At 46.4% G+C, this 27,493-nt stretch overlaps 1 protein-coding gene across 2 annotated transcripts in view; it reads right to left on the bottom strand.

Annotated features, from left to right (window-relative positions):
* LOC137650063 (cytokine receptor-like factor 3) overlaps positions 1 to 27,493 on the bottom strand; it is a 213,313-nt gene that overhangs the window by 85,995 nt on the left and 99,825 nt on the right. For both annotated transcript variants that reach the window (XM_068383111.1, XM_068383110.1), the window contains exon 7: positions 10,261 to 10,394. In XM_068383111.1, the coding sequence (XP_068239212.1) occupies positions 10,261 to 10,394 (134 nt within the window). The remainder of the gene's footprint in view (positions 1 to 10,260; positions 10,395 to 27,493) is intronic.

Raw genomic sequence — 27,493 nt, 5'->3', positions numbered from 1 at the left:
GAAAATTAAAAATCAAAAGAAAAAAAAAATTTAAAAATATGAGAGAGAGAGAGAGAGAGAGAGAGAGAGAGAGAGAGAGAGAGAGAATTTATCTAAAGAACATGTTAACAACATGTCTACCTTCTCGCCGATCGTCCGTCTCCTCCTGGCGTAGCAAATCCTACACCTGCGTTGGCCTGTCTCTAAGGTAAAGTGACAATAAAAACACAATTTTTATTTATTATTTCTTTATAATTATCTTTTTTACATCCTTCTTTCATATCATGCAATTATGTTATTGTTATGTGTAATTATATGCAGTAATTTATTAAGGAGTTATTATAGGTTTTTGGGCTGTGGAACAAATTATACACATTACAGTGTATTCTTATGGGAATATTTGCTCCAACATACGATTGTTTTAACATACGAAGTAGTTTCTGGAACGAATTAAGATCGTATGTAGAGGTTCCACTGTATATATATATATATATATATGACAGCAGGCCGGGAGGAAAAAGGAAACGAAGATTGGACAAGCGCTTTCGTGTTATTATTACACCTCTTCACGGTCTTATGGTTTAAAAATACAATTAGAATACAAAGAAACCTCTGTGGTGACGTAAAACAGAAGAAATTAGCAAATTACAAATTACTTAAAAGTTAGTTGTTTAAAAATGTTGTTTACAAGAAATTCATCCAGTTTGTACATACCTGAACTGGTGTTAAGCAGATCTTCGAAATTTTTCTTAATTAAAACTGTTTCAATGATATTCCTTTTAACAAAATCTTTACAAAATATAAGTTCTTTAGCAGCTTTCCAATTAATAGCGTGGTTGCACTCATTCATATGCTGAAAAAGACTGCTGGCAATGTTTCCCGTTCTTACATTATATTTATGCTGTTTTATTCGAGTTTCTAGTGCTTTGCCACTTTGACCGATATATCGTTTATTACACTGATTGCATGGAATTTCGTATATACATCCATTAATCTGTTTTGGGGAATTTTTTATCAATATATTCTTGAGTGTGTTGTTTCTAAAAATTACATTAATTCCAAAAGGTTTTAAAATTCCAGGTAGAGATACAAACTGTTTGAAAAAAGGTAAAACAAGGAGGTTATTCACATTAAAATCCTCGTTGTTAACAAAGCCATAAAAAGTTTTCTTAGCCTTTTGACAGGCTTTGTTTATGAAATGTGATGGGTACTTTAAAATAGATGCTATTTCATGAATTTTCCCAAGCTCAGCTTCAAGGAGATCAGGGCAACTTACCCGCAGTGCCCGTAAAAACATGGATGAAAAAACCATCATTTTGGTTGATGGGTGATGATTAGAATAAAAATGTATGTATGAATTAACATTCGTAAGTTTTCTATATACAGTAAATTTAAAAGACCTTTCTTGTCTAAATACTAAAACATCTAAAAAGGGAAGCTTGTTATCGAATTCTATCTCCAATGAAAACTCAATAGATGGTACCAGAGTGTTTAAGGCTGTTAGAAAAGCTTTTTCATCCTTATCAATGGGCCAAGCACAAAATATATCATCAACATATCTGACCCAGAAGACACCTGCAGGTAGAATCCTAGGTAGGTACTTGGTCTCAAAAAATTCCATGTAAATATTGCTTAACAAAGGAGAGAGAGGATTGCCCATTGCCATACCAAATTTCTGTTCAAAGAATCCGGGTGCCGGTCCCTTGCCGCCTCCACTGTCGGCGATACCCGCCTCCTACCTTGGTGACTCTCCCCTACCCTCATGCCGCCAGCCTCCCGCGTGCCGGGGGACTGTCGACCGCCGCCGGCTCCTGCCGATGGCTCTCCTCCCTCCTCCTAGCTTCGCCGTCCGCCTGCCGGTCGGCCACCGGAGTGCCGGCATCCACTGCCGGAAACCTGGTTCAGTTATAACCATCCTTGTCCCAGTCACCAATCCGGCATCCTCCGACTGCCGGAGCCGCCGCTCCTCTGCCGGCGTGCCGCCGTTGTGCCGGTGGCCGCCACCCTGGTATTACTCTTGACTTACATATTGTCTGTTCTAATGCCAGAAACTCTGCTGGAGCGGCCTCCGGCGTGCCGGAGGTCTGCCAGAACCCCCCGGAGGCGTCAAGACTACTTGCACCCCCTTCTACTAGCTATCATATGAATACTGATAGCCCTACACTGCAAACAGATGGCCTGTTTACACTCTTAAGATCAGTGCCTTGGTACTGTTCTATTAGTAATCATGCTGTCTCTTTGCATTCTTCAAAATTCCAGCATGCTGCGTGCATCTTAGCGTGGCTGGTCGCCGGAAGCAGTTACCCTAAGGGACCTGTTAGCCCCCTAATTTGGGACTGAGTGATCTCGGTCCCAAACTTATCCTTGGTTTTTTCCATGGAATTCCATTGCCCTGTGGAATTTTAAGGAATACTATCCTGTGCCTTCGGCCATCTCGGATTATCCAAGGATAAAGCTTGCGGTAGCCAGCCGGGCGGGATGCATGGAGTATGTTTTCTTTACTACTTCAATCTCTATGCATCACACCCTTCATTAAGTTAAAATTAATGATTAATCTTAACTTAGCTTAAGAACCACTCTTATGACTCCCCCCATACTCATTTTCTCTTTCTTCCACAGGAGGAGCAGATGAAGTGTGACTTCGACTTCTGCGCTGTGAAACGCCCGCACTTCTACGGGCATACGGCTTGCAGGACTCACGCCCCTTGTGCTAACAAGAAAGGGGATCTGAAATTCTGGGACCCACTGAATTGTACGGTCTGCCAGGCTCACCTAGTTGATGCCTTCCATAACCCTCCCTCAGTGGAGGTCAGGGACACTTCTCGGGAGAAGCTACGCAAGTGGGTGCGTGGCTTACAGAAGAATGCCACCGGACCGTACCTGGCCACTGAAGAAATGAGGTCACTCCTGTTCCCTAAGGCCTCCCCTGATTCAGTGGTACCCAAGGATTTGATCCCCACTGTCCAAATTACAGTGGAACCTGATGTTGTCATGGCCCAGTCCATGCACGAGTGCCGCCTGGATTCCGAAGACGACGAACACATGTCGGATGTCTCGGAAGACACGGAGAAGACCCTTATGGCTCAAGGAGCTGAAGATGACGAAGACCAGGTGGAATATGCCGAGTCGGAGCAAGAGGTCGCTCCTCCTTCCATCTCCACCCCTACTCCTACACCGACGGAAGTGTCTATCCCGTCTACCTCCACGACCCCGGATCCCTCTTCATCCACTCAAGAAATGATCCGGTTGATTAGAGCCGTCATGGACGACAGGTTAAAGGAGAATCAGGAGTTCATCAGGTCCATGATGGGATCCAGAGAACCGAAGAGGATTTCGGTTAAGGATCTCCCCGCTTGCTCACATACCAACCCATGGAGGTATGCTGAGCATATGGTTATCGCGACCGGCAGGATCTTCGTCAGCGACAAGATCGGCACGGTCCCTTTGGAAGACGTGGAGTTCTTCCCAAACTTTGAGGCCTACCCGGACTGTTACGTCCGACTTCGCTCTGAACCTGCCTCTAAAGAAGAGACCGAACCGAAGGAAGAGATAGTGTTCGATCTCGCGAAGGCCCAGGCTATGCTAGCCAACACGTTCAAGAGTAGGGGTTTTACCTGCTCTAAGCTTCCGGCCCTGAGCAAGAAGCACCCTACTTATGTCGCACCTGAAAATGCGGTACTTCCATTCTTGGAAAAGGCCTTCACTGCGTGCCTTAAAGCTGTGGAAGAGGGGAAAGCCTGCCCTGCACTGGAGGAGTGCAGACCCTTCTCCATAGTTACTCCCCCTGACGCTCGACACTGGAAGGACATCCAGCATACGTTCGTCGTGGGAAAGCTAGATCCTGACGTCGCCGGACGTCAGTTTAACGAAGACCTCCCGAAGCTCAACGATCACCTCCTTCGTCGGGAACAAGATACGAAGGAGAGGCTCGCAGCATCCATGTCCCACCAAGTCCAACTTGAAATTATGGCCTGTGAACCAGAGTACCAGACCACTACATGGTACTTGCCAAATCCCACATGGCAACCCTGATGAAGGACTTGTACCACTTCATGAAGGCTCGGAGAGCCTGTCGTGAATTCGTGTTCGCAGGTGCCACTGTGAAACACGAACCCCGGAGGCTGATTTCCTCCAACATCTGGGGCAAACACCTCTTTCCTTCTGACCTTCTGAAGGAAATCACCGACAAAGCCGCCACGGAGAATAGGAACCTTCTCCACAAGTGGGGCATGTCAAGGAAGAGGAAACCCTCTCAGGACGACGGACCTCAACCTAAGAGGAAATCCTCAAAACAGAAACCCCAGCAACGTCAACCAAGACGTCAGTTTCCGGGACCCGGTACCTCCCAAGTGGCAGCTCAGCCACAACAGACCTTTCAATTGGTCACCCAACCGGTGTTGTCACAGTCACCGGTCTTCACCCCTGCTTTCGAGCAACAGACAACTACCTTTCGTCCCAAAGGTAGAGGCTCAAACAGAGGTGCAGGCAGAGACGCGTCTCGCCGTCCCTCCAGAGGCAGAGGAGGAAAGGGAGCTAGCGGCCGAGGCAGCAAGCCCTCGGGACACCAGAAGCAATGAAGTGCTTCCGGTGGGAGGAAGACTCCGCCAATTCCAGGATCGTTGGACCTTCGATCCCTGGGCACACAGCATCGTCAAGAAGGGTCTAGGCTGGGGTTGGACTCAACCACCCCCAACATTCCAGCAGTTCTTCCAACAATCAACCCCCCTTCTGGAAGAATATGTCCTAGATCTCTTGAACAAGAAGGTGATAAGGAAGGTAAAGTCCACCAGGTTCCAAGGAAGACTGTTTTGTGTCCCCAAGAAAGACTCCGACAAACTCAGAGTCATTCTGGACTTATCCCCCCTCAACAAGTTCATAGCGAACGACAAGTTCAAGATGCTGACTCTTCAACAAATAAGGACCCTTCTGCCTCGAGGTTCCTACACGGTCTCCATAGACCTGGCGGATGCCTACTGGCACGTTCCAATGAACCATAACGCTTCCTCCTACCTAGGATTTCGACTCCAAAGGAAAAGCTACGCCTTCCGGGCCATGCCCTTCGGCCTCAATGTGGCCCCTCGGATCTTCACAAAGCTGGCGGACGCCATAGTACAACAGCTCCGCCTCCGAAACGTCCAGGTGATGGCCTACCTCGACGACTGGCTAGTCTGGGCTCCATCGCCCGAAGATTGTGTAAAATCTTGCAACAAAGTCACCCAGTACCTAGAACACCTGGGATTCAAGATCAACGAGAAGAAATCTCGCCTCTCTCCAGCTCAGAAGTTCCAGTGGTTAGGAATCCAATGGAAACTTCAGTCACACCGCCTTTCCATCCCCCAGAAGAAAAGGAAGGAAATAGCAGGGTCTGTCAAGCGACTACTGAAATCCAAACGAATTTCAAGACGCCAGCAGGAACGAGTTCTAGGCTCTCTACAGTTCGCCTCAGTAACAAACCCAGTGCTTCGTGCACAGCTAAAGGATGCCGCGGGAGTCTGGAGACGTTCTGCATCCATCGCTCGAAGAGACCTCAAGAGACGGCTCCCAAACAGACTTCGACTTCTCCTCAAGCCGTGGTCGGAAGCAAAGGCCCTGAAAAGGTCCATTCCTCTTCAACACCCTCCTCCATCACTCAACATCCACACGGACGCTTCGCTGGAGGGTTGGGGAGGTCACTCCCACCAAAAACAGGCTCAAGGCACCTGGTCTCCCCTGTTCAAGACGTTCCACATAAACATCTTGGAGGCCATGGCGGTCCTTCTAACTCTGAAGAAATTATCCCCGCCTCCCTCGATCCACATTCGTCTAACCCTAGACAACTCGGTGGTAGTTCGTTGTCTCAATCGCCAAGGCTCAAGATCTCCCCAGATAAATCAGGTGCTTCTCCCAATCTTCCGTCTGGCAGAGAAGAAGAAGTGGCACCTGTCTGCAGTTCACCTACAAGGATTCCGCAACGTGACAGCGGATGCTCTATCTCGAACAAACCCGATAGAGTCGGAATGGTCTCTAGACGCAAGATCATTCTCCTTCATCTCTCACCAAGTCCCAGAACTTCAGATAGATCTCTTCGCAACGAGCGACAACAATCAACTTCCTCGGTATGTGGCCCCGTACGAGGACCCCAAGGCAGAAGCAGTGGATGCCATGTCACTGGACTGGAACAGATGGTCCAAGATCTACCTGTTCCCTCCCACCAACCTTCTGCTGAAAGTCCTCTCCAAACTGAGAACCTTCAAAGGGACAGCGGCCCTAGTGGCTCCCAAGTGGCCCCGGAGCAACTGGTACCCCCTGGTCCTGGAGCTACAGCCCAAGCTGATCCCTCTCCCGGGCCCAGTTCTCTCCCAACAAGTACAGAAGTCGACTGTCTTCGCTTCATCATCGAAAATCAAGGACCTTCATCTCATGATTTTCTCTCCCTAGCCGCAAAGAAGAGGTTTGGGATCTCGAAGAAAAGTCTGGACTTCCTAGAGGAATACAAGACCGAATCCACAAGACGGCAATACGAATCATCCTGGAGGAAATGGGTCTCTTTCGTCAAGACAAAAAATCCTAAGGAAATCACAACTGATTTCTGCATGTCCTTCTTTATTCACCTTCATGGACAGGGATTAGCAGCCAATACGATTTCAACCTGCAAATCGGCCTTGACCAGACCAATTCTGTATGCCTTCCAAATTGATCTGTCCAGCGACATCTTCAATAAACTACCGAAAGCATGTGCTCGCCTACGCCCAGCACCCCCACCGAAACCGATCTCCTGGTCATTAGACAAGGTGCTCCATTTCGCCTCCAACTTGGATAATGATTCATGCCCTCTCAAGGATCTGACTCAGAAAGTTATATTTCTCTTTGCTCTTGCTTCGGGAGCCCGAGTCAGCGAAATAGTGGCATTATCAAGAGAGGAAGGGCACATCCTGTTTACCGATACAGGAGACGTTACCCTCTCCCCTGATCCGACGTTTCTCGCCAAAAATGAATTACCCACCAAAAGATGGGGCCCCTGAAGAATATGCCCCCTGAAGGAAGATGTCTCTTTATGCCCAGTAGAGAGCCTCAAGGTCTATCTTCGCAGAACTTCGAACTTTGGTGGAGGCCAACTCTTCAAAGGAGAAACATCGGGCAGCGACCTGTCACTGAAACAATTAAGAGCGAAAATCACCTACTTCATTCGCAGAGCGGATCCTGACAGTACACCCGCCGGTCATGATCCTAGGAAAGTTGCATCATCTCTGAATTTCTTTCAGAGTATGGACTTTGAAAGCCTTAAAAACTTCACAGGCTGGAAGTCCTCGCGCGTTTTCTTTAAACATTATGCGAAACAAGTGCACGAAGTCAAACATTTTGTGGTAGCCGCAGGTAGTGTTATGAAACCTGCACCTAACTCTGCATAGAACAGTGAGTTACTTGGGACTCTAACTCTTCGGGTGCCTATGTTGACCCTCGAGCGATACATAGTGATGTCGAAAACACTTGGTGCTTTTATAACTGTTCTTATCCCAGGTGAAATGTCATAGTTGTCACACAAGTGCCGCATGCCCTGAGCATGATGTGTTTTTAATCAAAGACTTACGTTCCTCGAGAACGAGTGCCTACTAATAAACTTGAAATTCCTTTTCAGATTCAAGAGCAAGTCTTTATTACTATGTACATTATAATTACTGTAAATGAACTTTACTTATTGCTGCAATTCATTTAATTTCTGCATTTGTGAAATAAAATTTCTATTTTATTACCTGTGCGTCTCAATCAGCTCCTACTTACTATGAAATACATGCCTGTCATAGTTTTATTATCCCCTTTTCCTTATGGTTTATGGAGAAATTAAGATACTAACTCTTAATTCATATTCACTCTGATTATGTAATGTTCCAATACGAATACTTACTCTTCATACCCTGGAGATGAATCACCCTTCTCAGCACACAGTGCCCAACCACCACTGGTCTGCTTCTCAGAATGTTCCTATACGAATGCCAAACATTCAGCTTCGTCTCCAAGTTCTTCAAGTTCTTCTATCAGGGTGAATAGCCCTTCAATACCACTTTGACGTCGGCATGGCCTGTGGGAACTTCACTGCCAAGGGGGGCAGGAGGATTCTTCCCTACGGTTCTTTACCAAGATTACTATGCTATTTTGTCAATGCCTTGGCACTTACTAATAGGGGAAAATCTACCACGATACATTGATTCTCTGGTATTCTTCCATCAGGACGCCATGGCTTGAGCCCAAAAAACGGATTTTGAGCGAAGCGAAAAATCTATTTTTGGGTGAGATAGCCATGGCGTCCTGATGGACCCTCCCTGCTACTTCGTCCAGTTTTTAGGTCCCACCCTGCTCTGCTGTATCATGGTGATCGGCAAGCAACTGGCTTCAGGATGAAGACGGACGTGACGTCATTTAAGCAATGGCGCCCGTTTGTTTACGTCTCGAGTACCAGAAGTAGCCACGAATGAGATTAGCTATGGAACGGCTCCCAGCTATTCTCAGCCCTTACACACCGAAGCATTAACTCTGTTCGGGGTGTAGATAGCTATGTGGCGCGTTAATACATGCGTCCCCTGTTGATATACGATGTCTTAAAGGGAAACCTTTAGGATACTCGCTCCAGAAGTTAGAATTCTGTGATAACCTGTGGTTAAATTCTCTGGGAATATCTTAGTAGTTATTTACCCAAGGAAGCTACCAAAAAGGAACCTTCCATCAGGACGCCATGGCTATCTCACCCAAAAATAGATTTTTCGCTTCGCTCAAAATCCGTTATATATATATAAATTGAATGCTAAGTCACAAACCTACCAATTAGTTACAATGGTGAAGATGGGTTGATTTCAATTCTGAGTACAAAAAACCTGAATTCGACAGGTATATGCACAGAAGAATTGTCATTGACTTTTGTCTTTCTTCGTGGCTAAGTGGTATGGTCAATGTCATACAAGTATCCTGAACCAGGATTCAAAACCCGGCGGTCAGATACTATAGTCTTTGAGGGATTTCGTCTGGGGCTCTGATCCCAAGGTCGTTAAGAGAATGCAAGAGTGTTGAGCCACCACCAACATGCCATGTTGCCACTGGGGTCACATCAGTGACCACCAGTGGTCCTTCTAAGTACCTGGCTTGGCTGAACGTCAATGGTCTGGCCATTCCTGTAATTGGACCTAGGCCAGTAATTGGAGGTCTCCAGCCCCCTCAATTTTCTCACAGTTATCACACCTATCCAGGCTTCTGGGAGTCTCCTGCTGGAGAGGGCAAGAGATGGGTTTCGCACTCAGCCAACACATTGATAGGAAAAGAGACTGATACAACAGGGTCAACAGGAACAGGATCCCTCTGTGTACCCCGCTGAAGGTGATCAAGGAGGACTTCCTTGGAAGGAAGTCCAGTCACACCCAACGACGACCAAGCCTGCAACATATCTGAAAGTGAAAAAGATTCGCCTGAGGGCAGGGGTAAAGGGGTTTCTCTAGGGAAAGCAGTAACGTCCCCGGTACCAAGGAGTTAAGCGGTCTATACTCCTTCGTCTGGCCCTTGGAGGAGTCAGATCGAGGAGGAGCTTCAGGAAGAGGTCAGGGGGTGATAGATGAAGTCAGAAGTCTCTTAGCCTTCGAGGAAGACCTTGAAGGCGAAGTCTCTCTCTTAGACTTCTCATTTTCCCCCGCCTCAACCTCTCCTACTGGGAGTCAGACCACTCCCTACACTCATTGCAGATGGAACCCTGCTCGCAACGACGCCCTCTGCAGATCGGACACTAGGAGTGGGGGTCGGTCTCGGGTGAGGGGGTCGGTCTCGGGTGAGGACATGAAGGTGCTGAAGTGCGCCTTTCAGTTCAGACACACGTGCATGAGGAGCGCCAAAGAGAACAATCACACCTGTAGGACAGAAAGCAGTTAGAAAACCAATGGTCTGTATAGCCAAGTCTTAGCCTAGGAGCAGAGAGTGGACACATCCATTCTCTCCAGAGCCAAAAAAAAAAGTGGTGAAATATTACTGATATGTGAGTGAATGGGGATACTGGGTTACTCTGGATACCCCCTCCACCCTCCCATTAACTGGTGGTTGGGTGGTTGCCACCACGCATTATAGTCTTAATGGATTAAGGCTAGTCTTCCAGCTTCGCTGAGATAATCCCTGTTAAACAGCGTAAGGTTTGTTTATTTCATTTATTCTTTATCTTTTTTACAAAATTCTTAACCATTTTAGGTTAAAATTGTAAATTTTATAATTAATAAAATATAAAAAAAGGTTGACTTAGAAAAAATTAGAATAACATAAAAATTATTTTCTCACCTTAAATAATACAGATGTTCCAGGAGTCAAAAGAGGACCATCAGAGTGAAGAACTTCTAACTCGCTGTTAACTTTAGATGCTAGACGACCTTCATCTGCTATGGTCCAGCTGGAATTAGCTCGCTGTTGCCAACCTACAAACATAAATCCATTGTTTCTTTGAAATAATTCTAGGAATATTAATTTCTTTCAAATAATTCTAAGAATATTCATATAGTACTTTACAAAACTTTTGGGCATTCTTTCAACACCTTTTTAACAATAAAAAGTAAGTCTCTCTCTCTCTCTCTCTCTCTCTCTCTCTCTCTCTCTCTCTCTCTCTCTCTCTCTCTCTCTCTCTCTCTCTCTCTCTATATATATATATATATATATATATATATATATATATACATATGTGTGTGTGTGTGTGTGTATTATAGCATAACCCCATGGTCTGGGAAGCAAAATATATTATATATATTACGGCTGACAGGCTACACGACCTCTCAAGTTCCAACCTCACCTGTTTGTTTTTACAATAATCTGTTATATTTCAAAACATTCAAACTCTGAGAAGATTATACAACTCCAAGATAGCAATATATAAATACACTGAATATCCAAAGGTCTCTTAAGTACACTCAAAACAAAACTGGGTAATTATCATTATGAACTAGAGTATTCAAACAACCTCTTACTTCCATTCTTTGACAGGGATATGAGTGAGTACTAAAATAAACACTGGTGATTGAAATAATACACTCTTTACAACAATATATATATTTCATAAAAATTACACCACTTTGAAAGAATTTACATCATAAAATAAATCACTAGAAATATCAAGACAGAACACAATGACAAATTCGGAGATAATTTGTATTTTTCCTAACCATACAAACCTTAGCTATTTAGGTATTACTTTCGGCGTAGCTGAAATGACGAGCCATTAGATTTTAACGAGGGTTAAACTACCCCGGTGCTAACTACCCCTCCCCCCTCACACACTGGTGAGCTGCCTCACTTTACTTAAAGGTAGGACTTGTCTTTGGGGACAGGGCTGGCAGGCAAATATGTGCAAATAGGTAAGGTTTGTATGGTTAGGAAAAATACAAATTATCTCCGAATTTGTCATTTGTTTCGTAACCGAAATACAAACCACGCTATTTACATAGGGTAACTTACCCTTAGGTAGGGTGGAAAGTCCCCAGCCTTACTGGCTTTGGCTTACCCGGGGACTCAGAATCCGAGTGAGCAGCACTCGAGAAAAAGAGTCCCTACACCTCGCAAGTTTCTTGCTACGCAAGAAACGTGCGGCCTACATAAGCTTGTGTGTGGAGGGAAGAAGTGTGACTTGTCCTAGGAAGTCGACCTGAAGTCCTTTAGCTGGAATTCTAGACTAGGACGTTCCCAATACCACCTCGTCAGGGTATGGGGGATGCGACAGTATTAACTTAATACTAGGAACACAAGGAAGCATGTTTTACCTGCAGAGGTTTGAGGTCAGCTATGCAGAGAACCCAGGATGCTGCTTTCCCCAAGAGAGGGGAGGATGAAGAAAGAAGTAAGGGCCAGACATACTTCTTTCATTCATGCAGTCTAAAACCAGGTAACAATGCCTTCAACCTTCTGCTACCTGTCCATTAAGGAGCCTGAGGTTAGACCAGCTGTTGTGTAGCCACCACAGGGCCGATAGAGAACGTATCGAAGCTCCTGTGGGTCACGTCCTGCAGGTAGTGGGCTGTGAAGGTCGTTTGACGCTTCCACACTCCAGCTTGTAGCACCTGCGTCACAGAGTAGTTCCTCTTGAAGGCCAGGGACGTTGAGACGCCTCTGACATCGTGTGCTCTAAGGCGACGTGACGGAGGAGGGTCTGGATTCAGGGCGTGATGGATGACCCTTTGAATCCAGCTGAAAAGGCATTCTTGATGACCCTCCTCTTCGTCCTCCCTGTGCTCCCAAACAGGGCTTGCACGTGAGGACGAACTGCAGCTGTTCTTTAAGATAACCCCTCCGACTCCTTACTGGGCATAGTAGGAGAAGGTCTGGGTCATCTGTTACAGAACAGAGACTCGAAATCCTGAAGGAGTCGAACCGAAGGTCCGAGATTCCAAGATTTTGAGTCTAGTAACCAACTCGGGGACGAACCTGAACGTTACCTCCACCTATCCTCTTGAATGGGAGACGTCGTACGAGAGACCATGAAGTTCGGTGACACGCTTGGCCGACCATGAAGTTCGCTGACACACTTGGCCGAGGCCAGAGCAAGCAGGAGCACCGTCTTCCAAGACAGGTGACGATCAGAAGCCTGACGTAATGGTTCGCAAGTAGATCTCTTAAGAGCCCTAAGACCCCGAACCATGTTCCATGGAGGAGGTCTCACTTCCGACTGGGGGCAGGTAAGTTCGTAGTTTCGTAAGGGCGAAGAAAGATCCAGCGAGGAGGAAATGTCTATTCCTTTCAGCCTGAAGGCTAGGCTTAAGGCTGAGCGATAGGCTTCCACCGCCGAGAGCGAAAGGGGCATTTCCTCCCGCCGATATACAATAACTCCGCTATTGCTGGAATAGTGGCATCAAGGGGAGAGGTACCTCTCCCACGACACCAACCACAGAAGACTCTTCACTTCACCTGGTAGACCCCTGCGGATGACTTTCGCAGGTGTCGAGACATCCGCTCCGCAACCTGTTGCGGAACGCCTCTCTCTGTGAGGAGATGCTGGATGGTCTACAGGCGTGAAGCCGAAGCGATGCTACGGCCTGTGGTAGATGTTGCAGTGTGGTTGTTTGAGTAGCTCGTGTCGTGGGGGAAGCTCTCTCAGGAGTTTCGTCAGGAGATGCAGAAGTTCCAGGAACCACTCTGCATGATGCCGCAGCGGAGCTATTAGAGTCATCGACAGGTTGACCAATAGTCTGGTCTTGTTGAGCCCCCTTCTCAACAGACGGAACGGTGGGAAGACGTAGACGTTGATGTTGTCCTACCGTTGTAGGAAGGCGTCTTGCCAGAGTGCCTTGGGGTCTGGGACTGGGGGGAGTAGTAGAGTGGCAGCTTGAAATTCAAGGCTGTTGCAAACAGGTCCACAAGGTCAGCACTTGTTGGCTACCAGGGGGGGGCGAAGACCACTCGGTACTCTCTATCTGTGAAGCCCTGCTCAGACTGTCAGAGAGCACATTCCTTTGCCCGGAATGAAGCGAGCCGATAGGGTATTGAGTGGACTTCGGTTCATCTCAGTATCTCTACTGCAAGATGAGAAAGCTGTTATGAAAAGGTACCTCCCTGCTTGTTGAAAAAAAAGCCACTACCATGGAGTTGTCGTTCACGGAGTGACTCACCAGGGTTTGTTGAAAGTGTTGAAGGGCCAGAATACAGCCTTCATTCCTAGCAGATTGATGTAGAGGTACCCTTCTGGTTCTGACCATAGGCCTGAATCAGAACGTGCCACCCCCCCCCCCCCCCTTCTATTGACGAGTCCGAGAACAGCATCAAATGTGGGGGAAGGACGAAAAGATCAATTCCCTTGCAAAGGTTTCCGTAGGTCAACTACCACTGCAGGTCCGTTCGTTCCGCAGGTCCCAAAGGGACCAGAATGTCCGGGAATCGTTGTCTTGATTCCCCCATGACTTGGGCCGCCAATGCAGGGATCTCATCCTGAGGCGGCCGTTTGGAACTAGCCTGGACAAGGAGGAAAGGTGACCTAGGAGGCGTAACCAAGATTGGGCTGGAAGCTCTCTTCGTCTGAGGAAAGGTTCTGCGACTCTCCTTCGCCTTGCTATCCTGACATCTGATGGGAAGGCTTGGAGATTGGGGTCTAATATCATGCCTAGATATCCCAGTTGTTGAGATGGAAGCAGAGAAGACTTCTCGAGAATTACCATGATCCCTAGATCTTGGCAAAGTCCCAGAAGCTTGTCTCGGTGTCGAAGAAGGGTCGATTTCGAGACTGCCTGGGTTAGCCAGTCATCCAGAAAGCGAAGGAGACGGATGCCGCTCCTGTGCGGCCATGAAGATATCAGGGTGAACATTCTGGTGAACACCTGCGGTGCTGTGGAGAGATCGAAACACAGCACCTTGAATTGGTATATCTTGTTGTCTAGGCTGAATTTCAAGTACTTCTTGGAAGACGGATGGATTGGGATCTGGAAGTACCCGTCCTTCAGATCCAGTGTGCACATGAAGTTTTGTGGTCTCACTACAAGCCTAATCGACTTGGCTATTCCACACTGAACGAAGTTTGTTCGACAAAATTGTTCAGGGCTGAGAGGTCGATGATAGGTCTACAGCCTTCAGACGCTTTCTTACAAGAAAGAGTCGACTGAAAAAGGCGGCGCAGGGGGGGGGGGGGGGGGGGGGGACCATCGATGACCTTTTGGAGAGCATCCTTCAAGAACATGCTCTCGACTTCTGCCCGAAGGGCTAGCTCCTTTGCCTATCCCATGGCATAGGAGCTCAGCGACACTGGATTCGCTGTCAATGGAGGTAGAGATGTAAAGAACGGGACGCGATATCCTTGGCTGATCACGGAGATCTGCAGGAATCGACCTCGAGTTGCTGCCACCTGAACGCGCAACCTTAGCCATCTCCCACTGGGGACCATGCAGGGGGGTTGCCAATCCTAGCGTTTGCGGCCTCGGCTGCTCCCTCTAGGATTATTGCCTCCCCAGGAGGACTTCCCGCCCTTCTTGTCTCTGACAGGAGGGACCTGCTGTTTAGACACCTTGTCTTAGCTGCCGGGGCCGGTTCCGATGTCCTAGGCTGACAAGGCTGTTGTTGTTGAGGCGCTGGAGGCTTGTAGGATCCAGAAGTAAGTGCCTTTGGAGGAGCGAATCGTGATTCGACTTTCTCCACCTCTCAGCTGTCCGTTCCCCGTCCTTGGGCTCAAAACAAGGTCTTTCCAAGGATGGAAGAGTGTTTGAGCTTGCCGACATCCATGGTTGGGACTTCCGAGAGGAACCTCTCGGTCACTGCATCTCAATGCTTCAACATCGAGTTTTCCCACAGGTTCGAATCTTGGTGAGCCGGGAAACGATGGTGCTCGTGCCCAAGAGGAAGAAAGTTTCCATGACCTACCTGGAGCTCTCCTTGGACAAATTCTCGAATCGCAACAGGATGCCCAGAGATCCAAGCCAGACGACCAGCCACGAAGTGGCCTGCATGGCACAATTTTCGGCTTTCTCCTGGCTTAAGATCTCCGAAGTTGAGAATGTCACCTGCCGGGCGGAGAATTTCGAGAGAAAAATTCCCTGGTAACCCCCTTCCCTGGAATGGTGGAGAGGAAGGGCTAAACCAGGTTCCCCCATGATCTCGAAGTACCTCCTCTGCTGACGGCTGACAGTCGCAGTGTCAGCGACTCCCGCTGGAGGGAAGGGGATCGGACGATCCTGAAGAGTAGAGATGATGGGGCCTGCCTGAAAAGGAGAAGAATGTTGCCCAGACCTCTCTGAAGCTTCTTCCTGGTCCTGCACGTGCGCTGCTTTGCGTCTACAGGTGAGAGATCATGCCGACAATGATCTGGAAGTACGCCCTCCAGAAGACTCGCCAGGTTGCCCGTGTTGCGAAACCCGACGGGAATCGTGGACGAAATCGCGCTGGCGCTCGTGCGATGGAAAACCGTTGGTTCGCGTGCGGGCGAAGATGGGTGCGCATGTGCGCGAGTGCGCATGTGCGCGAGTGCGCATGCGCATGGGCGTTCAGTCGTAAGGGCGAGCGCAGGCGGCCGGGACTGGCGCTCGCGCGATGGAAAACCGTTGGTTCGCGCACGGGCACGCAGGCGGCCGGGAGACAGATGGCGTGTCTTGGCGAGCAATGGCTCATAGGTGGGCGAAGGCGCGTTGGCAAGCGATGGCGCATTGGTGAGCGGTGGCGCGTAGCGACCGATTGCGTACAGGAGAGTTAACGCATGGGCGCGTACGAAAACCACGACGACTGAAGCATTGGCGTGTTGAAAACGCTTGCGCGCAGGCGAAGAATCGCGCGGGCGCTTAGGAGATCGCTGGCGCCCAAGGAGAGCCCAGGGGTGCCTGTGAGCGCCCGTGCACTAGGTCAGGTGTCTCCTGGGTGGCGCGGTGTGAAGTGGAAGCGTGCTGGTGCGTTGGCGTGCTGAAACTGGAACCGCGCGCCCAGGCGCAAAACTCCAGAAGGGCGCTGCGAGTCCAGAAGAACCTGTGAGCGCCTGTGCGCTAGCGTAGGAACTTCTTTAATTGCGCGCGATGAGGCAGGAACCGGGAGATCGTAGGCGCGTAGTTGCGTGGCCAGAAGATATCAGCGAGGGTGCAGAACCAGAGAGATTGTCGGCGAGGAGGCGAATTAATAAACTCCTTGCCTGCGCCCAGATCCGAAGATCGTGGGCGCGTGGGCGAACGTCGGCACGTATTGCGCACATTAGGAAGGGGGGCGCAGATGTGCGCTGGCGAGCAGGTGAACGTGGAGTTCAGTGAAGAAATAATCTCCCTGCTTGTGCCCAGATCCGGAGATCGTGGGCACGAGGGCGAACGTTGGCGCGAGGGTGAACGTTGGCGCGCATTGCGCACATCAGAAAAGGGCGATCAGATGTGCGCCGGCGAGCAGGCGATCGTGGGCGTTCAAGATACCGTTGGTGCACAAGGCGCGTAGCCGCACAGAAGGTCCCAGAAGCGTTGGCGATCAGGAGATCTACGGTGAGACTCAGCTACAGGAGATCGCTGGAGTATTGATTCAGCAGAAGACTGGTACACAGCAGGAGAGTATTTGCGAACTACTGTGCGCGAGCGCGCAGGAGAACAAGGTTGCACAGGTAAGAACCTGGCACTAAGGGACTTACTCACATTGTGAGATAAGCCCTTACCCCGAAGGGACCGGTGCCCGTCGGAAAACGGGGTGGAGTGGCACCCACTGCGCATCTGCGTCCAGGAACGGAGATGGAAGACAAGAAGGTCTGGCAGGTGTCAGAGATCGCGAACGATCTGCCGAAAGGTCTAGCGAAGGAGCTGTAACGGTTTGTTCTCGTCGAGGAGGATCCTCTGCGGCTGAAGATGAAGACGACCACGAACAGGAGCACCATCATCAGTCCTCCGAAGAGGAGTCTCTGTTAGTGAACTCCCCCGAGGGGGAGAGACACTCGAAGGAGAGACCGTTGGACTCAGCTGCCCCCTTGAAGGATGTTCGGAGGGGGGAACTGAGCCTTCAGCAACATCAGCAACAACAGCAGGGGAGTCCTCCAAAGAGGAATCTCTATGAGTGTCTTTCTCGGGAACGAGAGAGGAGAACACTTCGTAGAAGAGACCAGAAGAACTGATGAAGGCGCCCCTTAGGGTCATCGGATCAACAAGCTGACCATAAAGAGAAACCCTCTGAAGAGGAGCTCCTGCAGCTGCCCAGCCCCTTGAGTGCCCCTTGAGTGCGACCGCTCAGCACCAAGAGCATAATCGCACGAATTCCATGGTCCGGCCTTGCAACCGCTCAGCCCCTAGAGCATGGTTATAAAAGCGGTTGCTCAGCACCAAGAGCATAACCGCCCGAGGACCAGGAAAAAACCAACCAGGAATTATTAAGGTAAGAGAATTTTCCCCCCCCCTGAAGGGGAAAAAACTCATACCTGGGAAGGGAACCTCCCTAAGAAGGGAAGATACCCACCCATGGAGGCGAACCTCCTGAGCATTCTAAATGAACTAAGGAGCTGACAGTTGTCACGGGAGAACTTCTAGGAGAAGGGAACACGCCCATGACGAAGTCGTAGAGGAGGCGGCAACAGCAGACTCCCCAGGCCCAAACAGGACAGCTCTGCTTCGTTGGCACATTAGGTAAACAAAAAAACTAGATAGCTGACTGTGAAAATAAAATAATTAGTTAACATTCATTCCCCCGGGGGAACTCCGAAGAGGAACCCCGAGGGAAAAGAACATAAGAATTACGCACCAGAAATGCGCCCTCCTCCTCCACTGACACTCAGGGAAGGGGGGGAATGCGGAAAACTGTAACAAAAACAGAATTATAACAATTATAATTATGTAATTCATCTAAGAATGTTCACTAATAGTAAGAACGAAAGAACCCCCAAGGGAAGCGTTCTACACAGAAACTGAAAAGTTAACAAATACAATTAGATTTGATTAAAAATAATCGAGACAAAATAAACGGAGTAGCAACTCAACCCGCAACGGGAAGGTAGCTACCGTAATACGAAGTAGTAATAAAAGGGTGAATGACCTCAAGAGAGAGAGAGAGAGACCGTAGTCAAACTAAACTCCCATGTTCCCTACGCTGATAGACCAAGTTCCCCGTAGGAAAGGAGGAACCGCGGAGAAACAGATTAATAAATAAAGTCCAGCAATGGCGATTCCCCACGGCGCCCGCCGAAGGGAAGACCGAAGGACCAAGGGAGAGAGCGCGACCCATGAAATGTCACCGTGGGGGCCTGGGACCACACGGAGATGTTGTCGTACAATTGAGTGGACTTCCTACACACACACAGCACAACACTGAAAAGGAAACTTACTGTATTTCTATACTCAAATATATACATAAACATAAGAATGTTTACATATATATTAAGTATAAGAAAAGTAAGTAATTAAGTAAAGACAAAACATTAATGGCTGCCATGCGAGGACGGGAAAGAGACGTCTGCTCATCGTCCGAGCCAAAAGTGAAGTGAGGCAGCTCACCAGTGTGTGAGGGGGGTGGGGTAGCTAGCTACCCCTCCCCTAACCTCGTGCTAACTAGCGCGGGGGTAGTTTAACCCTCGTTAAAATCTAATGGCTCATCATTTCAGCTGCGCCGAAAGTAATCCCCCTATGTAAATAGCGTGGTTTGTATTTCGGTTATGGAACAAACTTAGATTAGAATAAAAGAAATGTTACACTCTGAAAAAAATATAATCACTTAGACTTGAAATATTAAATATGCATAAAGCCATAGACCAAGACAAAAGAAATAAATACTTATGAAAATTATATAATCACTTGTTTCTCTTAAAATTGAATTTTACACCAACATTTAAGCTTGATACTTAATGAAAATAGGTAACCTTTAACACTCTAATGCTTAAACTCTTAGAGAAATTACATAAAGTAACTGATAAACTTACGAATTTAGCTCACACAACGTTAACCAAATAACGATACAAATATACTTCACGTTTATACATAAATCTCCCCCGGCAAGTAACAAATGTATATACAATACTAGCACTTACCACAACACAGTAAATTTAAAATTTCTGGCAAATTTGCTTCAATGTTTTAACACACTACAAAAGATATACGTTGGGACACAAAATCACTTTGGAGAGGACACACTATAAGCACTTTGAGAGAGAAGAAGGATGTACTTATGCTTGCTCACAATTCGGGCTGGTTATCTTCTGCCCTACGCATCTCTAGGGGCACATAGATTGTTCTAAATAGATTATTCTCAAGGCATGGTGGCCAGCTCAGCGACACCAGAGTTTTCGACTATCACGTATCGAACAGGAGAATCAACCTCGCTGCACGGCAACTCTCTCAGCAGCTTCGTCCACCTACCGTTCTCAGAAAATAAAAACAAAGACAAATACTTACGCTGGGGTTTTTGTGAACTTCCAGAATACGTGGCAAATATACGAAATGCATATTTTCTCAAACATGACGCAATACCTCATAAAAATGTGAAAAGATTTACATAAGCTCTCATTCATACCCCGTAGGGACATATAACACTCTTAAACAGATTACGCAAGACTTCGTAACAAAAATAAGTGAAATAAAAAGTTAATTCTTAAAAATAACATAAATCTACATATACTGTACTAGCTTGTATGAGGAATACAATGAAATAAATGACAAAAGTCTTTCGTAATTTACATACAAAACTTATACATACACAAGAGAAATTCACCTTAACAGCTGGCTATTCACCTCACAAATGAAATACATAAATAAATATTTACTCTACGCTAGACCAGCTTTGTAAGATAGCTACCCCGCAAAAAGATTATTTATTCCAGGCCTGAATCCATCGATTCAGCCCGAAATAAATAATCTGCAACCACTTTATCTTTACCTGATATTTGCTTTACATTAATACAATACAGTTGCAAACATAATGACCACCTAGTTAACCTTTGATTATTATTTTTCATTTTATCAACAAAAGTTAAAGGATTATGATACGAATACATATTAACCTCTTCATTCTGTGGTCGATTCACATACAGTAGACCTCAAACTTGTTTATCGCTGTGACTAACGCTAACAGTTCCTTTTCAACTGTCGAGTAGGTTCGCTGATGCTTCTTCAGCTTCAACGACATAGACCAAACAGGGTGAAGAATTCCTTCCGTGTTTTCTTGCAATAAGACAGCTCCAATCCCATTATCTGAAGCATCCATTTGAATAAGGAATTTCTTGTTGAAATCAGGTGCTCGCAACATCGGTTTCAAAGTTAATATAGCCTTTATCCTGTCGAAGGATTCCTGGCACTCGCTGGTCCATACAAATTTTTTCTTGGAGCTGGTCAAATCCGTCAAGGGAGCGACTACAGCCAAAAAGTTCGGGCAAAAACGTCGGTAGAATCCTATCCCTAAAAAATGTTGTAATCGCTTCCTCGTTGTAAGAGGTGATGCTTTCCTTATTCCTTCGACATTACCGGCTACCAAGACAATTGGTCCTCTTCCTACTTCAAATCCCAAGTACCGAACAGTTACCTTTCCAAGTTCACTCTTCTCCAGGTTAAAGATCAGGTATGCTCCTCGCAGCTTTTGAAATACCTTCTTCAGGATTCGGAGATGTTCTTCCCCTGTTGATGAATATACCACAATATCGTCGAGATATACACCTACTCCTATCAATCCTAGAAGGTTATCCATCATACATTGAAAAGTAACAGGGGCGTTCATTAGACCAAAAGGCAGACCGTGTAATGATATAACCCAAACAGGGATATTAAAGCGGATAACAATTTTGCATTGTCATCTAGAGGAATTTGATAATAGCCTTTTAACAAGTGGATCTTGGATATGAACCTAGCTTGTCCGATATTGTCGAGTAGTTGGTCGATGTGCAGCAATGGATAATTATCGGCCACACTGATCGAATTCAACTTTCAGTAGTCCGTACACATCCTGAAAGATCAGTCCGGTTTTTCACAAGCAAGCACAGAGAACTGTAAGGGGTAGAACTTTGTTCAACTAATCCGTTTGTGACATATATTCCACTTCTTTTCTCATGACTTCTCGGTGATACGGCGATAGTCGATAAGCGCGTTGTTTAAATGGTCTTTCCGTTGTTTTGAGGTGAATCTCATGCTTCGTCACGTTGGTTCGTTTCGGGACGTCCGAGAAAATTTCAGGGAAACTTCTAATAAATTGGCTAAATTCCTTTTGTTGCTCCTGGTTCAAATGATTTAATTTTTCTTCCAAGTTCCGAATGATAGACAAATTATTCACTTTGTTTAGCTCCCATACCTCATACCCGTCGTCATCTTCCGTGGATGGTATGGTTTGTGCCATATACACCTGTGAGGCTTCGGTCTCGTTTTTGCTTAAGTAAGGTTTCAGTAGGTTAACGTGTACTTTCCTTTGACTTTTCCTTCTTCCTGGGGTTTCGATAACATAGGTCAGGTCACTGATCTTTTCCAAAATCTTCAATGATCCTCTGAAACTTGGTGAGTGGGAATCTCCTTATCGGCAAGAAAACCAATACCTGTTGTCCTACCGAAAACTGTCTGTCCTTACTTTTCATATCGAACCTTTTCTTCATTTTTTCTTGATTCGTCTTAAGGTTTTCTAGGGAAAATTTCCTTACATTGCCGATCCTTTTCCTCCAATTCGAGAAATATTCTCCATCTGTTTCCTCTCGGTCCTTCCATTTTTCTGCTAACATTTTAATCGGTCCTCGTACTTCTCGTCCAAATACCATTTAATTCGGGCTACATCACATGCTTTCTTGATAAGCATTATGCACCTCATATAACATCAACGGTAGTCCAATATTCCATTCATTTCCCGTTTCATTGCAGAACTTCGTTAACATACTTTTCAAAATTTGATGAAACCTCTCAAATGCACCTTGGGGCTCTGGATGGTAAGCAGTTGATACTTGTTATTTCACATCCAACAGTTTCATTACTTCCTGAAAGAGTTTTGACGTGAAATTCGTTCCTCGGTTACTTTGAACAATTTCTAGAATACTAAACTTAGTAAAAAAGTCTAGTAAGTTCTCGGTGATTATTTTGGCACTGATGTTCCTGACAGGTATAGCTTCTGGGTATCTCGTCACTGGACACATCAAGGTTAACATATTCGTGACCTTTTTCGACCTTGGTAAAGGTCCCACAAGGTCGATCATTACCTTGCTCAAGGGTTATCCTCGCACTTCAATCAGGAGTAAGGGAGCTTTCCTAATATACTCATTTGGCTTTCCGGCCATTTGACAAACGTGACATGCACGCAAAACTGGCTCACGTCCTTGTGCATGCCACGCCAAAAAAAGTGTTTCGTAATGTTCTCCGTCGTTTTCCTTATCCCCAAATAACGTGTAAAATTTGAAACATTATGAACATTAAGAGACGAAGACCTGACAATTAACGAAGAATGGTGTGATACTAAGAACATATATCAGTAAATTGGTAGCAAAGTTTCGGAACATGAAGTAGCAAGTAGAAAGCCATGGATATCAATTGATACTTGGGATACTATATAAAGGAGGCAAAGACAGAAATTGATTGTTGAAAGTTTTTGAAGAAGTAATTAAAATAACAATGTAGAGCATGCTAAGTATTCCAGTATTGATAGTAAGGTCGAAAGAAAAGCTGGGAAGGACTGGAAAGAGTATTTAGATAGGAATGTAATGTGGCTGACAAAGCTATGAATTCTGGGATTGCCTATGGTGTAAGAATTGCTCATAGAAATATAAATGAAATCTCTATGGGGTCAAAGAAGAGGTATTGTATATACCCATCAAAAAGAGAGATGGATCTGTTATAACAACAGATGAAGAAACGCAACGTTGGATGAAACACTTTAGCGAGGTCATGAATAAGAGATATGAGGGAAATAATTTGATTGATATACCTGAAGTTGAGGAAGACCTTGATATGCCCATGAATTAATTCAGTGTGTTTGAAGTTGAAGCTATCATTAAAAAACTCAAGAGATGGAAAGACCTGGATAAAATGGAATAACTGCTGAGATGATATTGGCTGAAAGTGAAGCAACTACCAGAATACCTACAAGATTTTTTAGAATGTGGTGTGAAGAGGCAAAACCTGATGAATGGATTCTAGTGTGTTGGTGAAAATGGTAAAAAAGGGAAACCTGACTGATTGCAATAATTACAAAGGCATCACTTTTACGTCAGTTGTCATGAAAATATATAGTATGCTTATTCTAAAGAGACTAGAGAGAAAGAACAAGCAGGATTTAGAAAAGGTAGAAGTTGTACTGACCGAACTTTCATTCTGAGACATGTTGTACAGAAATGCGTAGAATATAGAAATCCACTTTTGATGGCATTTGTTGACAATGAAAATGCCTTTGATAGTGTACTCCAGCCAATTTTGTGGAGAGATTTGAGTTATTATGAAGTTCCTTTTAAATATGTGAATTTGATTAAGTTGGTTCATGAGCATAGCAAGTGCAAAGTTAGTGTTAACGAGTCTTATCAAATAAATTTCCAGTGAACAGCGGAATACTCCATGGTAATGTGTTGTCACCTATGTTGTTTATCTTCCTCATGGACTTTGTAACGGGCAGAACAGTTGGAGATGGTGGAGAAGGCTTGGAATGGATTAGTGAAAGGAAATTAGCAGACCTAGAGTCTGCTGATGATGCTGTCCTTGTTAGTAGAACACCACAGGATTTCCAATGCTTGCTTACCAGAATGCATGAAATATCACACACGGTTGGGCTCAAGATAAATAGAAAAAAGACAGAGATGATGAGAATGGAGTATGCAATGGCAGATGAAATATCATTGGAAGGAGAAAGGAATAATGAGGTTAAATCATTTAAGTATTAAGGAACTATGATCTCCAATACAGGTTCTTTAGAATTAAGTTTTGTGAAATATTGAAAAAAGCATATCAGACAATGGCTAGGTTAAGTAAAATTTGGAAATCAAATCACCTGTAATTACATACAAAGATTAGATTATATATCAGTTTAGTGCAATCTGTGTTACTATATGGATATGAGTAATGGTATGACAATGAAACAATCACCAATAGATTTAGTAGATTTGAGAACAAAGCCCTTATAAAAAATATTCGGAGTTAAATGGCAGGACAGGATTAGAAAATGTTATTTTCATTAGTAAAGGCCACTGAAGTAGCCACAGCTCTCACTTCATGTGTCCTTACCTTCAGCAAAGCAAGGTCTTCTTCCTTCAGATGAGAATGTGCTTCCCTAATCAGAAGCCTGATTTAGTAAGAAACTGAGTTCTTAGACATTGGAAGAGAAGGCTTCTTGATAGCACACCATAAGGCTTCTGATTGTCCTCGTAAAGGTTTTGACCTTTTTAGATAGTACCTAAGAGCTCTAACTGGGCAAAGTACTCTCTCCAGTTCGTTCCCCACTAAGTTGGACAGGCTTGGGATCTCGAACGACTTAGGCCAAGGACGTGAAGGAAGCTCGTTTTAGCAAAAAACCGAGCTGCAAGGAACATGTAGCCGTTTCAGATGTGAAAACTATGTTCCTGCTGAAGGCGTGGATCTCACTTACTCTTTTAGCTGTTGCCAAGCACACGAGGAAAAGAGTTTTTAATGTGAGGTCCTTAAAAGAGGCTGATTGGAGAGGTTCAAATCTTGATGACATAAGGAACCTTAGGACCACGTCTAGATTCCAGCCTGGAGTGGACAACCGACGTTCCTTTGAGGTCTCAAAAGACCTAAGGAGGTCCTATAGATCTTTGTTGGTGGAAAGATCCAAGCCTCTGTGGCGGAAAACCGCTGCCAACATACTTCTGTAACCCTTGATCGTAGGAGCTGAAAGGGATCTTACGTTCCTTAGATGTAACAGGAAGTCAGCAATCTGGGTTACAGTGGTACTGGTTGAGGAAAACTGCATTGGCCTTGCACCAGCTTCGGAAGACTTCCCATTTAGACTGATAGACTCTGAGAGTGGATGTCCTCCTTGCTCTGGCAATCGCTCTGGCTGCCTCCTTCGAAAAGCCTCTAGCTCTTGAGAGTCTTTCGATAGTCTGAAGGCAGTCAGACGAAGAGCGTGGAGGTTTGGGTGTATCTTTTTAACGTGAGGTTGACGTAGAAGGTCCACTCCTAGAGGAAGAGTCCTGGGAATGTCGACCAGCCATTGCAGTACCTCTGTGAACCATTCTTTCGCGGGCCAGAGGGGAGCAACCAACGTCAGCCGTGTCCCTTTGTGAGAGACGAACTTCTGAAGTACCCTGTTGACAATCTTGAACGGCGGGAATGCATACAGGTCGAGATGGGACCAATCCAGCAGAAAAGCATCCACGTGAACTGCTGCTGGGTCTGGAATCGGAGAACAATACAACGGGAGCCTCTAGGTCATCGAGGTAGCGAACAGATCTATGGTTGGCTGACCCCCCAGGGCCCAAAGTCTGCTGCAAACATTCTTGTGAAGGGTCCACTCTGTGGGGATGACCTGACCCTTCCGGCTGAGGCGATCTGCCATGACATTCATATCGCCCTGAATGAACCTCGTTACCAGCGTGAGCTTTCGATCTTTTGACCAGATGAGGAGGTCCCTTGCGATCTAGAACAACTTCCTCGAATGAGTCCCTCCCTGCTTGGAGATGTAAGCCAAGGCTGTGGTGTTGTCGGAGTCCACCTCCACCACCTTGTTAAGCTGGAGGGACTTGAAGTTTATCAAGGCCAGATGAACCGCCAACAACTCCTTGCAATTGATGTGAAGTGTCCTTTGCTCCTGATTCCATGTTCCCGAGCATTCCTGTCCGTCCAATGTCGCACCCCAGCCCGTGTCTGATGCGTCCGAGAAGAGACGGCGGTCGGGTTTCTGAACAGCCAAAGGTAGACCTTCCTTGAGAAGAAAGCTGTTCTTCCACCACGTTAGAGTAGACCTCATCCCTTCGGAAACAGGAACTGAGACCGTCTCTAGCGTCACGTCCTTTATCCAGTGAGCAGCTAGATGATACTGAAGGGGGGGGAGGTGGAGTCTCCCTAACACGATGAACAGGGCCAGCGATGAAAGTGTCCCTGTTAGACTCATCCACTGCCTGACTGAGCATCGGTTCCTTCTCAGCATGCTCTGGATGCATTCTAGGGCTTGGTAGATCCTTGGGGCCGACGGAAAAGCCCGAAAAGCTCGACTCTGAATCTCCATACCCAGGTAGACAATGGTCTGGGATGGGACGAGCTGGGACTTCTCTAAATTGACCAGGAGGCCCAGTTCCTTGGTCAGATCCATAGTCCATCTGAGATTCTCCAGACAGCGACGACTTGTGGGAGCTCTTAAAAGCCAGTCGTCTGACGGAGCCGGACACAAGATCATGGTACTGCTGCACAGTCTGTGAACTGTCAACCATGGGGAAGCGAGGAAGTACAGCGACAACCCGAAACTGTCTAGACTGTCTGGGTAGTACAGACAACTCCTTATCGGGTTGCTGAGGTTGCCGCACTGCGTCACAAAAAGTCACCTCTGCTGGTTGTTGAACGTCTTCCCAGTGACACACTGACTCCGTAAACAAAAATCCTCTATCAAGGACTAAGCTTGGACTGCATGTCTTGCAACAAAGCTCAAGGTCTATGGGAGCAGGTGTGGCAACAGACGGGGTTAGCGACTGAAGCGGAACCATTTACCCTCCCTGGAAGCATGTTATGCTTAAATAAAAGTCCATAGGAGGCTAAGCAGCTTAAGGCTCCTCTCCAAATGACAGAGTCCTCAAGGGAATATCAGAAGGAGGGAGAACAGCACTTTCTCATCTACAGGAACCATATCATAAGTTCTCTCAGTGAGGGTTTCACTGGTGCAAAAGCAGCAGACCAGAAGGCAACGTTATGAAACTGCTTGACAGTCTGTGAACTGTCAAAAACTGAACTGTCAACCACAACAGTAGCGTGAGGACATACAGCACTGGTGTATAAGTAGCAGACCAGAAGGCAACGTCATGTAACTGCATGACAGTTTGTGAGTTGGCAACAACCAAAGATGTGTGATTGAGGAGCATGCGGTATGGTATGCAGAGCAAGCTGTAAGGTATGCAGAGCATGCTGTAAGGTATGCAGAGCATGCTGTAAGGTATGCAGAGCATGTTGTAAGGTATGCAGAGCATGCTGTAAGGAATGCAGAGCATGCTGTATGCAGAGCA

The sequence above is a fragment of the Palaemon carinicauda genome, chromosome 11, assembly GCF_036898095.1.
Source record: "Palaemon carinicauda isolate YSFRI2023 chromosome 11, ASM3689809v2, whole genome shotgun sequence".
Classification (NCBI taxonomy): domain Eukaryota; kingdom Metazoa; phylum Arthropoda; class Malacostraca; order Decapoda; family Palaemonidae; genus Palaemon; species Palaemon carinicauda.
The sequence above is the reverse complement of the archived record's forward strand: the minus strand, read 5'-3'. Positions and strand labels throughout refer to the sequence as shown.